This window comes from Rattus rattus, chromosome 1 (genome assembly GCF_011064425.1).
Source record: "Rattus rattus isolate New Zealand chromosome 1, Rrattus_CSIRO_v1, whole genome shotgun sequence".
Lineage (NCBI taxonomy): Eukaryota > Metazoa > Chordata > Mammalia > Rodentia > Muridae > Rattus > Rattus rattus.
This window is the reverse complement of record NC_046154.1, coordinates 33,171,912-33,187,988: the sequence shown is the minus strand read 5'-3', so window position 1 is coordinate 33,187,988 and position 16,077 is coordinate 33,171,912. Positions and strand designations below refer to the sequence as shown.

General features: G+C 52.8%; 1 protein-coding gene across 1 annotated transcript; it reads right to left on the bottom strand.

Annotated features, from left to right (window-relative positions):
* Positions 1-263: 263 nt before the first annotated feature.
* On the bottom strand, positions 264-9,452 carry Zc3h12a (zinc finger CCCH-type containing 12A). Its single transcript, XM_032898224.1, has 6 exons — positions 9,354-9,452; positions 8,180-8,656; positions 4,025-4,164; positions 2,491-2,725; positions 1,970-2,076; positions 264-1,787 (listed from the first exon to the last, which is right to left on the bottom strand). The coding sequence occupies exons 2-6, from the start codon at positions 8,620-8,622 to the stop codon at positions 922-924; spliced, it is 1,791 nt and encodes a 596-aa protein (XP_032754115.1). The 5' UTR covers positions 8,623-8,656; positions 9,354-9,452; the 3' UTR covers positions 264-921.
* Positions 9,453-16,077: the final 6,625 nt, after the last annotated feature.

Here is a 16,077-nt window from a genome sequence, read left to right as displayed (position 1 = left end):
AAGGGGAACAGCTCCACCCGCTACCACCCCCGTAGGCCCCTGCCCAGCTGAAGCCATAGGGCTCTGCTCTTGCACTTCTGCTTCCTGCAGCTGCCACCTGCTGTGTCCAGGGCCACCTCACCTCCTATTCAGGTTCAGTTCCAAGGGACCAACTGTTTCTGGGAACCCTCCTGAGGACAAGGAGTGCCATCTGCCCTACTGGCTGCCTGTCACTCCAGAGCACCTGTACCCACCAATCACAGCAAGACAGCTACCCCTTAAAATGATTCAAATGACTGGCAATAGCCTTTATTTTGATGATCTTTTCGTTTAAAACATTTAAATCTTGTCTCTGTACATGGCGTAGTACGTGTGTCCTCCCACCTGTGGGGAAGGGGAAGGTGTGGAAACAGGGCCTTGGAGCCCTGGTGTGTGTGGGGTGGGGTAGGTGGGCAGAGCGGGCGAGTGGGTTAAAACAAGCATCTTGCTTACTAACATGAAGCCTCACACCCTGTGAACAGGGATGAGGCCGCATTGGCTTGAGGGGGGCCTCAGAGGGCAGGCACATGGTGCCCAACTAGCCGGTGGTGCCGGCGTCCCAGGGACAGGGTAGAGGGTGGGGTTTAGCTCAGACCTCTGCTCCCCCAGACCCTCTACCCTGCCCTCTGAGAAAAAAAGAGGGTTTGGGCATCAGCCACGGATGGACGGCCTGACCGGCAGCGTCTCCTTAAATGACAGAGATACAATGTGTATCAACAGGGTGATCGCTTCTGACCCGTGGGGAGTAGATAGAGGGCCACAGGGCCAGAACCAATCCTATGGTATCTTTGGTTTGAGGATTCCCTTGCCTGCTCCACTTGTCCCTCTGTCCAACTTCCAGGGTAGGCCAGGGGCTGGGGACCGATCTGTGATGCCTGGTAGCCCCTTGAGCCACCTTCTGGTTTACTCACTGAGGTGCTGGGACTTGTAAGAAAGGATCTCAGCGGCCAGCTGCTGGGGGTCCAGGAGCTGTGGGAAGCGACCCATCACAGCTTCTACCAGGTGTGGGGGAAAGACACCACACAGCTTGGTATACACACCAGCCCTTTCTTTGGCCAGGTCGCTCACCCTGCCCCAGGGGTCCCCACTGGCCCTGGGTCTGGGTCTCTGGGGCTCCTGAAGGACTGGAGTGGGTGGGGGCAATGGGTATGGCTCAGACCAGTACTCTCTGGCTGGGTAGGTGGGTGGCGGGGGCACATAGTCGGTGGGGACACTGAAATGGCCAGTACCGATGGCTTGTCTAAAGGGAGAAAAGGCAGGCGCTGCAGGGAGCTTGGATCCATAGGTTTGGTAACCAGTATAAGGACCCCGAGTGGGGCCCGACTCCCCAGGGCTACCTCCTCGCAACCCCCACAATTCTGACATCTGGCTCTCCAGGGAGCCAATGCCTGAATCAAGGCACTCCTGGGAGGTGTATGGGAGCGAGTCCAGGGTGTGTGGGAGCCACTCTGTGGGCCCAAAGCTGCCCCCACTAACAGGGAGGCTCCTGCCGGCCGGAGCACAGGTCTGTGTTGAGCCTTCTTGGTGGGGGCCTGGGGAGGATCTGGTACCCAGTTTTTTCCCATCTGGGCTGCCTGGCTCAGCCTCTAGGGACATGGAGTTGGGCTGAGAGGCAGGGGAAGGCCTCTGGCTACTTTTGTCCTTGACTGGAGTCCTGGGGGGCGAGAGAAGGGCGTTGGCCCGGAGCTCATCAGCCACAGAGCGCTGGGGGCGGCTTGGCCGCTCGGGGTGGAAGAACCGGCACTTGATTCCATAAGTACATTTTCTCCCTGCAAGGACAGAGAGGGTCTCTAAGTGGGGCCAGAGGGGGTAAGAGGCACGACTTGGGATTTAGGTGGTCTAGAAAGGGTGGTCCCCACAAGGACGCCACAAGCGGGCGTGGGTGGGGTGGGGCAGGCAAGAGAAAAGGTAGGGTTAAAAAAAGGCTATTGAGGACAGAGCTGGATCTCACCATAGGGACATGGCTGCTTCCTGTGTTCAGAAGGCAGTGGTTTCTTACGCAGGAAGTTGTCCAGGCTAGGCCCGTGGCGTCCTAAAGGGTCGTCAGGGGGCATGAACCTGTGGGAGGTGAATGGAACTCTCAGGAGATAGAAGTCATGAAGAGGAAACAAGGAAAGAGGGAGCGACATGCCCAGTTCCCGAGATGTTTGTCTGCAGGATGTCCCCAAAGTCTCTGAGTCTGCGGCTGGGTCACCGCAGAGGATGGGACCCCTCAGTGCAGAGGGTAGAGCCCAGGGTCATCTTCAGGGCATTCCCTAGCCTGGGAGCTATCAGGAGGCCACAGGCTAGCATCTTGGGATGTGCCCTGCCACAGGTGAGAGAGCCATCTAGGGACGTATTGGTTCTGTCTCAAGCTGGCTTCAAGTGCCAAGCCCCCTATCAAAAAGTTCTACTGTCCCCAGCCTTCTCTCTGCAACGCATGTCACCCCCAAAGCTGCAGCCCAGCAGAGCCAGTCTCCGGCTGTGACGTACTTGTCATTGACGAAGGAGTACATGAGCAGCCTCTCCTCGATGAAGCGTTTCCACTCCTGCCTCTCGCCCTGGAGGTCCCGGTATGTGTCATTGGACACTACCACTCCGTCGGATTCGTAGGCCAGCTTTACAATGAATCGGTCATCGTAGCACACCACACGCTTGCCACCGACCCGCCTGGATGGCGTGAACACCAGGATCTTCTTTTTCTCTAGTTCCCGCAGAATGTGCTGGTCTGGGGGATGAACAGGTCAGGGACCATTGCAGACCGGGAGATGGACCCACAGGGTTCCATGGCGCACAGCGGCTGGGGTCAGAGGCTGTTTATACCAGTTTCAGGAGGACAGAAACCAGCTGTGTAGAAAGCTAAGTGCACCTCTATGCAGGACCATCACACTCAGCAAGAGTGTGGAGCCGAGAGAGGCTCTTCCTGTGTCCCCTCTGGCTTGTGTGCCTTGCCTATACCACAGCGGTCTAGGAAGAAGTGTCCTGGCCCTGTCCCCTGCATATTCAAAACAACACTCCCAGCTCTGTTCAGAAGAGGCCCAGAAGCCCCTAGCCTGGCCCAGATTTGCAGACTTCTTAAAGAGCTGCCTCATGTCACTTCTCCTCAAGGTGGGGGCTTTCATGAGAGTGACAGCTGCAGCTGGGCATTCACACTGCACGGAGCATTCACACTGTGCTTGCTGGGTATTCACACTGCACTGAACATTCACACTGCACTGAACATTCACACTGCACTGAGCATTCACACTGCACTGGGCATTCACACTGCACTGGGCATTCACACTGTGCTGGGCTTTCACACTGCACTGAGCACTCACACTGTGCTTGCTGGGCATTCACACTGTGCTGGGCTTTCACACTGCACTGAGCACTCACACTGTGCTTGCTGGGCATTCACACTGTGCTGGGCTTTCACACTGCACTGAGCACTCACACTGTGCTTGCTGGGTATTCACACTGTGCTGAACATTCACACTACACTGAGCATTCACACTGTGCTTGCTGGGTATTCACACTGTGCTGAACATTCACACTGCATTGAGCATTCACCTGGAGCTGAGCTTTCACACTGTGCTGGGTTAAGCACTTCTGTACCATTCTCAACTGGTCCTTCAGCAGTGTTCGGAGGATGCTACCTCCGCCCTGCCCCATTTCACAGACGAGGAGCCCACGGCTAATGGCTACTTATGGCTCTTGACCTGAGTTACTTAGGGCCAAGCATCTCACCCTGTTTTCTTGGCCCAGTACCCACAGTCTCAGTCATGAAGCTACACTGCCCCTCTGCCACTGGAGACGTTGAAGGAGGGACACCCGCCTCCAATAGGATGAGGAAGACGTCCTGAAGCTACACAGGTGACTTCCAGCCATTCCTGTCTTAACTGGGCTACTGAAAGCAATAGGAATTGGAAAAAGACAGGCTGGTCCTTCTTACAGTTTAGAAGGTGCTGTCACTATTTAAAGACCCTTTTGGGGAGCACCAGAGTCCCCGGTACGGTGAGGCTATCCCACTTCCAGAGGGCATACGTACCTGTGATAGGCACATCTGGCCGAGGCTGTTCCTTCCTCCACGATGGCACAAACACGGTGATGTCTGTATGGCCCCGCTCCAGAAACCAGTTCACAGCCAGCAAAATGCCCCGGCAGGAGAAGACTTCTTTGTTCCCATGGCTGGCAGGGAAGGGCAAGGTTAGCTCAGAGTAGCTGGTCTGTAGTCAGCCAGGCCAGAGCAGAAGTAAGAAGTGAGCCACAGTCTAGTCCTGCTTGGCCTTGCTGGGCAACTGCACGACTCAGACCATGGCCCTCTGCCAGTAGGGCCTAAGGCCTTGTCCCTGGGCTGGTTCCCACAGTGCCTGATGGACAGCCCCTGGAAGGGACTTTCCCTACGATTCCATCTCCTAAAAGTGTGGATCCACCCAGGAATCTAGCCACACTGGCTCCCCATGTAGAGGGGGAGGGTCAGGCCATTTGCAACATACCTGGGGGTGGGGAAAAGCGATGGGAGAATTGGGGATCCTGCCCCACCCAAGTTGTAGGGACCACGGGGACCCAGTTGTGCACATGCAGGCTGAGTCACCTCTTTCCCTCAACACTACATAGCAAGGAGGCACCAGTGAGGGAGGCGGGGGAGGGAGGCACCAGCCACGTTAAGCGGGAGAAACCAGACTGTACCGGATTAAAGTTCAGTCTGTGCATAAGATCTCAGGGGCACGGGGAGTCATCCCTCCACAAGGATCAGGAAATAACAGAGCCAGGAGCTTTTCAGTGTGAAAGTGAAAGGCAACCTCTTTTCCTCTCAAGAGGCTGGTTCCCTGCAACACTGCCTTGCCCCTCCTTGTCCCCCCCCAGTCTCCTCCCGCCCCCCCATACCTCCCCTCCCAGGGAGGGTGTGACCCTTGGCAGAAAGATGGGCAGGAAACTGCTGGGGGAACTCTGCTTGCTCACAGGAAGGCTGGGGCACCAGGCCTTGGCCTTGTTCTATCTAAACATGGCTTTCCTCGGAAGCAGCTTAGATGCTCGCCCTGGTCTGTGTCTCTGCCCACAAGCTTGGTGGACAGCTTTTGTAGACAAGCTCTTTCACCCCAGAGGGACAAACTTCCCTAGGGCTCGAGGCCAAAGTCTCTGGCGAGGTGGATCTCTGGGAGTGCTGAAGGAAGGAGGGATGGAGCTTGGGGCTCCCTCCCCAGCAAGCCCTGCCTCTTGTTAGCCCCAGAGTGAGCAATTCAGACTCATATTTGGCAAATAAAACAGAATAAATGTTACGCAAAAGAGGCAAGTCCATGGCAGACCACATCCTGTGGGTAGCTTTGGGGGAGTGATAGCTGGAGCCCCAAGAGAACATAGAGTGGGAAGAGGGGCAGCTGGAGGTATGGAGGCTATCTTGGGGCGAGGCTCCAAGGTCTAGAGGTCTCGGAATTGTGGAGGAAACAAAGTCCACCCTGAGGGAGCACTCACACCCTCCTGGTCCCAGGCAGCTTGCTCATAATCAGTTAATATTCACTGGGAGCTGCAAACCTAGCCATTCTGTGCTCTACAACAAATCACCAGCGAGCCCACAAGAAATACACTGCCATTGCTGTCCCTTTCCCCTCTGTTCCGATGGTCCAGAGACCAGTTACACAGCAGCCGGTGATCAGAACCACCCTGCTGTTGTTACTTAGGTACCAATAGCCCTGATGGTTGGGAAAGGCATGGAGTCCACCTAGACAATGACTCTCAGGCTAGAAAGGAACTTTGTACAAGTTCCCTGGCTTAGTGCTAAGAGGTGAAAGCTGAACCAGGGTGTGGGGCTGCTGGGTTGAGTGCTGTCCCTTACAGAAGACCCAAAGTGTATGTGGGAGAAAGGTAGTTTCTGCATATGGAGAGGAAGAAGCATCCCCACAGCCAGAGAAATGGTGAGCGATTTGCAGCAAATTCTTAGCTCTTCTTTCTGGAAGCCAGGTGACATGTCAAAACCTCTGAGAAGCCCTCCCGCACCTGCCAGGGCAGGTCCCAGTCTGGGGCTTCACAATGCCCAGTGCTGCCCCATCACTGCCTCCCTCAGATGTGAGGCAGGCGTCTATCTTGTGGCTCTCTGTCCTGAGTGTGCAGAATCCACATGTGGACTCACAGGCCCCTCCTGGACCAGCACACGAGTGTGAGGATCCTAAGATGCCAAGGTCCTTAAGTTGCATATTGCCTGTGGGCATTTCAAACCCTGGCTGGGGACAAGTCTGCTCTCAGCAGTGCTGGCACTGGGATGTTTCCTCAGCAGGTAGTCAGAGGCCTATTCTTGGCAGGGAGAGCACTTGAGGCCTGAGGCCCAGAACACCAGGACAGCTCATTCAGCTCACTGCAATGCAGGAAGCTTGGTTGGCCCAGGAAAACCAACTTCCTCCCACTCACAGAGTCCTGCTGGCCCCCACAGTTCAGGGCCCCCAGCCCGATGGGTTGTGATTGTGGAAAACTCCCATTCCTGCCCAAGGACAAGGCAGGGCTAGCCTCCCCAGGTGAGAACTGCCTGGGCTGGGCCTAGCTAGTGGAGGAAAATTCCCTTAGAAGGAAACAGAGGTGAATTTCCCCACGATTTGCATATGGTGGGGGCTAGCTGGCCTGCCCTTGTGTGTGTGGGGAGCAGCAGGCTAGGAACCCAGCAGCTGCTGAGACAGGAAGTGTGAGGCTGGAATTCCCCTTCCGTGGCCACCCCAGCTCAGAAACCCCCAGCAGATAGGCAGGCGGGCAGGCAGAAGGAGGGGCAGACAGTGTCTGTCTGTCTCTGGTATCAGCTCCCCTCCACTACTGCCCCTCCTCCCGTCCAGGCCCCTCCTTCCCCTGCCCAGAATACAAATACACAGAGCACATGGCTGCCCACAAGACTCATAACACCCAGCCCAGGCCTCTCAGGGGAAGCCAGACCCCTCCTAATTCCTCCCCTAGCTCAGGACCTCAGAGAGAACTCCAGACGCTGAAGGTAACCAGTTGGACCTGCTGCCCTCTGGCATGGGAGCCAGCATTTCTTGGCCTTCCAGCTCAGGATCAGCCCATTTTACAGATGTGACGACAGACCCAAAGATGGTAGAGAAGGGCTGCCTCCATGCTAGCTAAGTAGGGTCAGGACCAGCTGGACAGCTCACTTGACCCAGCTGGGCTGGGAGTAGGTAGGACCAAATGCCAGGTGGGGAAGAAGCTGACGTCATAACAGGTTGGGCAGTCCTCTTGGGAGAGCCCTTAGGGCATCTAGAAAGGAGACTTCCCCTCTTCCTGTTCTTTTTGCTGGGGTCTCCCCGGGTCCCTGCCAACAGGAACTTTTCCTTGTACTGATCCACCCAGCCCTGACTCACCAGCCCGCTGTGCAGGGAACTGGGAGAAAGCAGGGCTGGAGGGTGCGGCCTGGATAGAAGGGAGAAGTCAGGGCTCCTTAAGGTCAGAGGCAGGCTGGCTCACATTCTGCCTCCACCCCACCCCATTCCCTGAGAGATATGCAAAGGCGACAAGAGATCTGGGAACCCCCCCAGAGATCAGTCCAGCCCAAGTGGCTTCAGCTGGTATAGATCTCAGTACAGCTCACCTGAGCCCAGAGCATCAGGCCACTGGTGCACACGCAGCGCAGCGGATGAGCCAGGTCTGACCAAGAGGTCACAGCTGGCTAGGGCTAGGAAGCTCCGAGTAACTAATAAGCCTTGCTTCTGTGGGAGCTCGAGTCTGGGACAAGGAGATCCAGGAGGGCTCGAGCCACTGAATAAATAGCACCTGTTCACTGGGTTCTTGTACCTCTCTACGCTCTATGCATTTTCTCCCCATGGGGGCCACCTGGGTGGAAAGTTTGACAGGAGACTGAAGAAAGGGCTCAACTAGCTCCTGGAAAGCTCTTGAGCCCACAGGTTAATCCTCTATACTGTCCTGCCTCGTGCCACAGGCAAGGAGAGGACTGGTCTCAGGAGACACATGGCACAAGGTACACTCTGGGCAAAGAAGGCTTCTCATTTATCAAGAAGTGTGACTCTGGGCAAGGGTTTGAGCGGTTTTCCTTCTTACAGGATTCTAGAAACACCCCCGAGGAAATCTTTAAGGCTTAAGGGGTCCTTCTGGCACAAGGTGGGATCTCACAGAGAACTTTTGCATTTCCTCACAAGTCCTTGAGAAAAGCAAAGCTCCCTTCCCAAAGGAAGAGTCGCAGACACCGTTCCACAGGTCTCTCCACACATACCTCATGGCCACGTTGCTTCCGTCGATGACCACTGGTCTCAGGTCACTGCTCTCTTTGTCCTCCTCTGGGAGTGAGGGTTCTACAGTGGAAGGCTTGGGGGTGCTTCCACCCCGGGGCACCAGAGGGGGCTGGGGGCAGGGGTCTGTGGAGGCCTGGCACTCTCGTTCAGTAGCTGAACCGTGCTTCACCAGCTCCCCCAGCACCGTGTTGGTGTCTGCTTGGACTCCCAGCTTCTGCAGGACACTGTGGATCTCAGAAGACGAGTATCCCAGTTTACGGAAAAAGTCCACCTTCATCTGCAGCTCGGAAGCAGAGGCCTCTTTAGCCACAGGATCCTGGTCTGGCTGAGGTCGACCTTGGCAGCTGTGTCTGTCCTCAAGCCCCCACAGACTCATGGTGGGGCTGATTTCTTGGACAACTTTCTTCCCACAGGGGTCACTCATATTTCACATTCTTGGAATGCGTCCATCACAACTCCTATTGACCAGACCACAGAGTTAGGGGCAAGGAATGCCCAATATAGGTCTCTTTCAGCCTCTCTTCCACAGGATGAGGCAACATGAACTGAGAAGACACACTATTCAAAGTCATTCTCACGTGTCAGCCCACAAGCTGTGCTCTCAAGAGCTCTGAGCAAGAAGTTATTTTTATAAGGGGGAAACCAAGGCACAGGGCAGTAAGAATTTACTCAAGGTCATCAACTCATAGTTTGTGATACAAACATTTGAACTTGGTCTGACTCCGCCCCCAAACTCGGTTCTGTTCCACGCCAACCCAAGGGACCCAGGAGGCAGGGGCGGGGCTCTCAGAAGGAAACTGGGGCTGGAAGTGCGCAAGGGGACCCAGGGGCTTCCCCATTGTGGTCACCGCCTTCGTCCCTGAGTCTCATACTTCGTCTCAGGGACAGCGCTCCATTCCGGGAAGGACAAGTTTCCGGGGTGACCCACGGGGAGAAAAGTTGCTGGGCGACTCTGGTTGGCTACTGGGCCCGGTGACGCGAGAAGGTCCTGGCTAGAGCCCCGCGAGCGCCGGGTGCCCCAAGACACCCGACTCTACGCACCAGGGTGAACTCAGCGGGGTCCCAGCGACCAGCGATGGAGACACTGCCCGAGCGCGACCCTCCCAGAGCGGGACCCAACGCAGCGCAGCACCCGTCCCACCCGGGAGCACTCACCCCGCCGAGCGCCGGACGCCGTCCGTAGAGTGTCCATGGAGCCGAGTCTTGGGCTCTGACGGCACCTTAGTAGCCGCGACAGGCGGGCAGGTGCTTTAAGGGCAATGACGCGGAAGCCGGGCAGGGCCGCCGCCCCTTCCTGCTCCGCCTCTCTCCTGCCCCGCCCCCCGGTAGGCCCGAACCGGTCCCGCCCCGTTTCTGAACAGATCCCGCCCCAGCATCTCTAGCCACGCCCCCGGCCACGCCAAGTCTAGGCGGCCTCAGGCTTGTACCGCGACTGCTTAAGGCACTGGCGCTGCAGAAGCAGGTTCCGTGCACCGGGCAAAACCGGAATAGAACGGCCTTGCAGGTTCACTTCAACCACTTGACAGGTCCACCCGCCTGGTCCAGGCTTCCAGTTGCACAAGCTGAAGCCACAGCGGTGGGAGGTCACACCTCCCTGCCTGGTGGGGAGCGGGCCACTCCAGTTCAGTGACATAGGCTGTGAACTGAAGCCGGTTCAGGGATGGAGTCACACTCAGGTCCAGGGACACTTTTCTTGAAGTAAATACCTTCCCAAGACAGGAGTTGCACAGTGGTGGAGGAAATGCCAGGGAAAGAAGGGACATTGACACCAGTCGCTATGGGGGAGTCCATGAAGAATGTTATTAAGCACACTGCAGAAAAGCATCCTGTCTCTTACTCTCAAGAGGTGACAGGTCACTGGTCACCATCCCTCAGTCGAGCACAGCCCTTTACAATATCAACCTGGGGCTTAGGTGATGGGCAGATCTTTGTGCTCGTGAAGCTTTATTTCCTTTGGCTTTTGTTGTTCTTTCTGACACAAGGTCAAGCTACATAGCCCAGGCTAGCCTTAAACAACCCAGTGGCCCCATTCCTCGGCTTTCTGTGTGCTGCAGCTATAGGGTTGAGCAATCATGGTGGCTCCATTTATCGCTGAGAAACGCAGAAAAAAGCTGAAGGGCCTCAGATAAACAGACCAAGACCGGAGCTCCCCTTCCAGAGCACCAGGAACTACTATGAGCATTCTGAGGGCCACTAGTGACCCAGGGCAGAGAGAGCCTGGCTGTCTCTGTGTGTGCATGCGTGTGTGTGTGTGTGTGTGTGTGTGTGTGTGTGTGTGTGCGTGCGCGCGTGTGTGTGCGCGCGCGCTAGAGAAGAGAGAGGCGCAGAGGAGAGGGAGAAAGGGAACCCAGGACCTGCACCCAGGAGGACAAAGTCTTCCTTGTTTGCATATAGGGAAACTGAGGCTCAGGAAGCTAAAACACTCAGAACCAAGCACTTACTACTGGGTGCCAATACTTTGGTCATGTCTCACCTGTCTAAGCACATGAAGGTGTCTTCTAAGGACATTGGTTGTTTCAATAAAATGGTTTTATAGTAAAAGACACCACCAACATAACTATATACACCTTTAGCCTAAAAAGTGATAATATTTTTTATTGATTTTATTTAGTTTTTAATTACCTTATTGATGTGCATGGGCATTTTGGATGCATGTCTGGTGCCCAAGGAGGCCACCAGGGGCTGGAACTGGAGTTATAGATGGTTGTGAGCTGTAATGTGGGTGTCGGAAACCAAACCAGGATCCTCTGGAAGAGCAGCCAGTGCTCTTTTTTTTTTTTTTTTTTTTTTTTTTTTGAGCTGAGGACTGAACCCAGGGCCTTATGCTTGCTAGGCAAGCGCTCTACCACTGAGCCAAATCCCCAACCCCGCAGCCAGTGGTCTTAAACACTGAGTTCTCTCTCCAGTTCCCAATAACATTTTTAAAAACCGTGTCTCTGTCACCTCTTGCATTGTTTTTAAAGGTTTATTTTTATTTATGTAGATGAGTGTTTTGCTTTCATGTAATTTTGTGTACTATGTGAATGCCCGGTGCCCTGGGAGGTCAGAAGAGGGTGTCAGATCTCCTCAGAACTGGAGGGTGGATTGTTGTGAGCTGCTGTGTGGGAACTGAACCTGGTTTCTCTGTACGAGCAGCAGGTGTTCTTAAGGGTTGGGCAATCTTTCCAGTCCTGGTTTGCTTTTCGAGACTGGGTCTTATGGAGCCTAACTTAGCTTTGAATTTACTATATAGCAGAGGTTATCCCTGAATCTTAATCCTCGTCCCCCCAACTCTCGCATGCTGGGGTGACAAGAATGTGCCACCATGCCTGGCTTTCCATGTGTCCATCATCTAACTAGGTGCCTTTGAGGACTTCTGGGTGTCCCTACCTCAGTGCCTTCCCTCTGGAGGAAGTGGTGTCTTGAATCTGTGCCAGTCATTCCCTCACGTTGCTCCCTTGTGTTGACACTGTATTGTTTAGAGTTTTAGGTAAATAGACTCCTTCTATAAGGACATGGCTTCCCTTTTCACACAGGCTTATGATGGTAAAAGTTCATGTCTGTTGCCTGCATACTATTTTTTTTTTACTGCCAAGAATCATCCTACTTCGTGGAGAAACTCAGAACTATTTGTCCCTTCGATTATATTGGATGCTGTGTCTATGATTTGGATATTATCTGTCTTACTCTTGGGTTTGTTTTGTTTTTTTTTTTATGATATTTTTTTATTTTTTTATTTTTTATTTATTTATTTATTTATTTATTTATTTTTTTGGAGCTGGGGACCGAACCCAGGGCCTTGCGCTTGCTAGGCAAGCGCTCTACCACTGAGCTAAATCCCCAACCCCCCTTATTTTATTTTTTAAAGACAGAGTCTCACTATACAGCCTTACCTCAGCAGGGACTAATTATGTAGGCAGTCTGATCTCAAATCGCCGAGACCCACCTCCCTCTGCTTCCCAAGTGCTGTGATAAAAGGCATGGACCACACGCACACCAGCTTCCTTTCTTGTCTTATTTGCATATTAATCTATCGAAAGCGTCTTGCTGTGTAGATAAGGTTTGATTCCAACTCGTGATCCTCCTGCCTTTGTCTCCCGAGTGCTGGGATTGCTGACACACACCACCACGGCTTGCCCTCAGATAACTGAAGAGTTGAGAAAGTGTCACTCAGAGGTTGGGAAGGGTGAAGTTAAGACCTGGAGTTGGTGGGGCTGGAAATGCTGCAGCCTTCCTTATTGTATCCTTAGATACCTAGTTGTAGAGGCTTTGGGAGGCTGCAGGGAGGAAGGACATGGGGTTAGTGGGTACCAAGACACACAGGCATGTGCTTGGTTGGTGCCTGGTGCCTGGTGCTGGAGGGTGGAAGCAGAAGAGGGAACCCGACACATCCTTGTTGAGTGCCAATCTCATGACTGGTGCTGAGCACGTGGCAAGCTCATGGTTAGCCCTGCTGAACTCAGTGCACTGTCCTGTCATCTCCCCACGCCCCTCTTGTATCTGTGCTCAGTGTTAGTAAGCATCATTCTCTGTGGCGAACCACCTTTCAGATGGTGGAACTATTAAGTGACACGTCTGAGTTAAAAACCACTTTACCTGCCTGGGTCCTCTTCTGGTGAGGGGACTAGACAGGAATTCCACCAGTGTTCCCAGGCCCTGTGCTGTCCAGCACTTAGCAGAGGCAGCTGGCAGGGCCAGTGATGAGTCATGCAGCAACCCGTAAGCCAGTCTCCCTCTCTTCCGGTTTGTGATGATGATTCCTTCCTGAGACACCCTCTTCTGCAGAAAGCCCTGACTCTTCCTGAGAAACCAAGCTCCATTTACAACTGGGTTTTGCAAGCTCTGGCCCCGTTCCCAGGAGCCCTATGGATCTGATGATCCCAAACCCACACCCCATTCTGCCTTTTACATGCCTGTCTTGGAGACTAGGCTTCACAATTTCCTTCCTAGATTCTTCCTGTCCTTTGTCACCTGGAGAAGGTCTAGGAACTTCTGGACTCTCACCACTTAGGGCTAAGTGGACAAGACTGGAGAGGGAAAGTCCCCAGAAACGACCCCAGCTTGGGGATGACAAAAGAGCTGGGCTCTTTCTGCAGAACTGAACAGTGACCCTCATGCCTTAGTTAAGTGGCTATAGAGCCACCAGGCCTCCTGTAAGCCTCTGTGTTTTGAGTCTTTATGTAGGATCCAAGGATTAAATTTAAGTTGTCCTACTTGTGCATCAAGTGCCTTTGCATGCTGAGCCATCTTGCTGGATCTGGTGTATGTATAATTAAAAATAAAAAAAAATCAAGATTTTGTCGTTCCTGCTGTTTGAGTATTTTGCCTGCATGTAAGTCTGTGCACCACATGCATGCAGTATTCAAGATGGCCAGTAGAGGGCGCGATATCCCTTGGAATTGGTGTTACAGGCTGCTCTGACCATGTGGGTGCTAGAATTCAAATCTTAACTGGCTAAGCCTTCTCTCCAGCCTCTGTTTTAAAAAGAAACTGAACAATTAAAAATTTTTTTTATCAAGTTTTCAAATGTGACACAATATTTTTGTATTGTAAGTTTGTTTTTTAAAAAGGTTTCTTTTTGTTTTAATTTCTTGGTTCTTTTGAGACAATGTTTCACCTCTGTAGCTCTGGCTATCCTAAAATACACTATACCAGTGGTTCTCGTCCCTCTAATGCTGGGACCCTTTAATACAGTTCCTCATGTTGTGGTGACCCCAACCATAAAATTATTTTCATTAGCACTTCAAAAATGTAATTTTGCTACTATTATGAATGTTAATGTAAATATCTGGTATAATACCTCCAGCTTGAGAACCACTGCATTATATAGACCACGTTGGCCCCTAAATTGTGACAATCCTCCTGCCTCTGCTTCTGTCTCTTGAGTGCTGGGCTCACAGGCATATGCCACTATCTATGGCTAAAAGTATTTGTCTCTTTGGAGCAGTGTCTGATCCTAGGGCTGGGACAGGGAAAGGTGAGCCGTTGTACTTTCTAGAGCCAGACGCTTAGGATAGCTTCAACTATGGAAGAAAGGCACAGGGTTAAGGGTCCTGGGCTGGTCGGGTTTCAGCAGCTCCAGCTGGAGCAGTGTTCACAAGGGACACAAGGCAGAATGGTTTGGTTCTAGATTCAGCTATCTCAAGTGATAAACTGAAGGGGGCTGGAGAAATGGCTCAGGGGTTAAACTTTTGTTGTTGTTTTCCTTTTTTTAGACTTATTTATTATGTATATAGTCTTCTGCCTGTATATAGTCCTGTAGGCTAGAAGAGGGCACCAGATCCCATGACAGATTGGAATGAGCTACCATGTGGTTGCTGGGAATTGAACTCAGGACCTCTGGAAGAGCAGCTGGTGCTCTTAACCTCTGAGCCCTCTCTCCAGCCCAGCTCAGGGGCTAAAAGCACTGGCTGCCTGTTTGGAGGACCTGAATTTGATTACCAGCACCCACATGGTAGGTCACAATCTGTAATTCCAATCCCAGAGAATCTAATGGATTGGACACCCTCTTCTGCTCTCTGTGTACAGTAGACACATACATGGTACATAAATATACATGCAGATGAACACCCATATGCATAAAACAAATCTTCTTCTTCTTCTTCTTCTTCTTCTTCCTTCCTTCTTCCTTCCTCCTCCTCCTCCTCCTCCTCCTCCTATTCCTCCTCCTCCTCCTCCTATTCCTCCTATTCCTCCTCCTACTCCTCCTCCTCTTCCTCCTCCTCCCCCTCTTTCTCCTCTCTCTCTCTCTCTCTCTCGCCTCCTTTTTTCCCCTTTCCCTCCCTTCCCCCCTCATTTTTCTCCCCCCCCCACTTCTCCTCTTTTTGGAATAGGATATTTCTATGCCACTCTGGTTAGCCTAAATGTAGACCAGGCTGCACTTGAACTCACAGAGTCTGCCTGCCTCTGTCTCCCGAATGCTGTGATTGGAGGCATTCACCACCTCTTGATCCAAAATAAATAAATAAATATAAAAAAGGAGATGGAGAGCAGTTGAAGAAGCTATACAGTGTGTTCCTCACACATGCACAGGGCTTGGGTGTAGACACTCAGTCGCACATGCACGCACACACACACATGTACACACACATACACACACAGGTGCACATGCACACACACATATACATACACACACAAGCGCACATGCACACACACACACACACACACACACACACCGGAAAAAGAAAACACATGTTTTCTGACTTGTACAAGAGGTGTGCTTCAGCGATTAGCCTGAGATGGTCATGCCTTCACTGATGTGTGCTGGTTATTTTTCCTGAACCTGAGTCAGACCCATGTCGGGAACAACACCTAAAATCAATACTTGAGGCTTGTCTGGGTCTTTGATTAGATGACCCTTCTTCTCCCTGCCCTCCTCCTTGCTACCTGGTCCATTTGCCTCAGCTTCCTCCTTCCTGACCGTTGACTGGCCCAGCAGACTGGGAAGTCCCTGCAGGGTGGTCCACCGGAAACTGTTTTATAGACCAGGAGTTGATTAGTGTGTATTGGAGGCCTTGCCCTGGCTTGCTGGGTTCGTTTAGGTCATGCTGGGAACAGGGCGAGGCTGAATTTCTCCACCCCTGGCATCCCTGGCCCTTTTTGTACAAAGGTGAGCATCAGTTTCATACTGGGCCCGTGTCCCTCTGACTCTCCTTGGACTTCCCTACCCTGCCCTACCCTACCCCACCCCACCCTACCCCACCCTACCCCCAAATAACAAGTGCTGGCTGGAAAGCAAGATTGAAGGCCTCACATTGACAACAGTGAACAGCCTTCATAGGGGACTTTCACCTGTTTGAACCTCCAAGAAGGGGTGGGCCTTAAGGCAGGTAAGAGGCTTTCACCCAAATCACTGCCCTGAAGGGTTCAGGGAGGATTGTGGGAATCCCGAGTACCCATA

Coding starts and splice junctions, on each gene's coding strand:
- Zc3h12a (XM_032898224.1), bottom strand. CDS start 8,622: ATGAGTGACCCCTGTGGGAAGAAAGTTGTCCAAGAAATCAGCCCCACC. Junction 4,165..8,179: donor GGAAGCAACGTGGCCATGAG/GTATGTGTGGAG, acceptor CTTCCCTGCCAG/CCATGGGAACAAAGAAGTCT. Junction 2,077..2,490: donor TACTCCTTCGTCAATGACAA/GTACGTCACAGC, acceptor CACCTCCCACAG/GTTCATGCCCCCTGACGACC.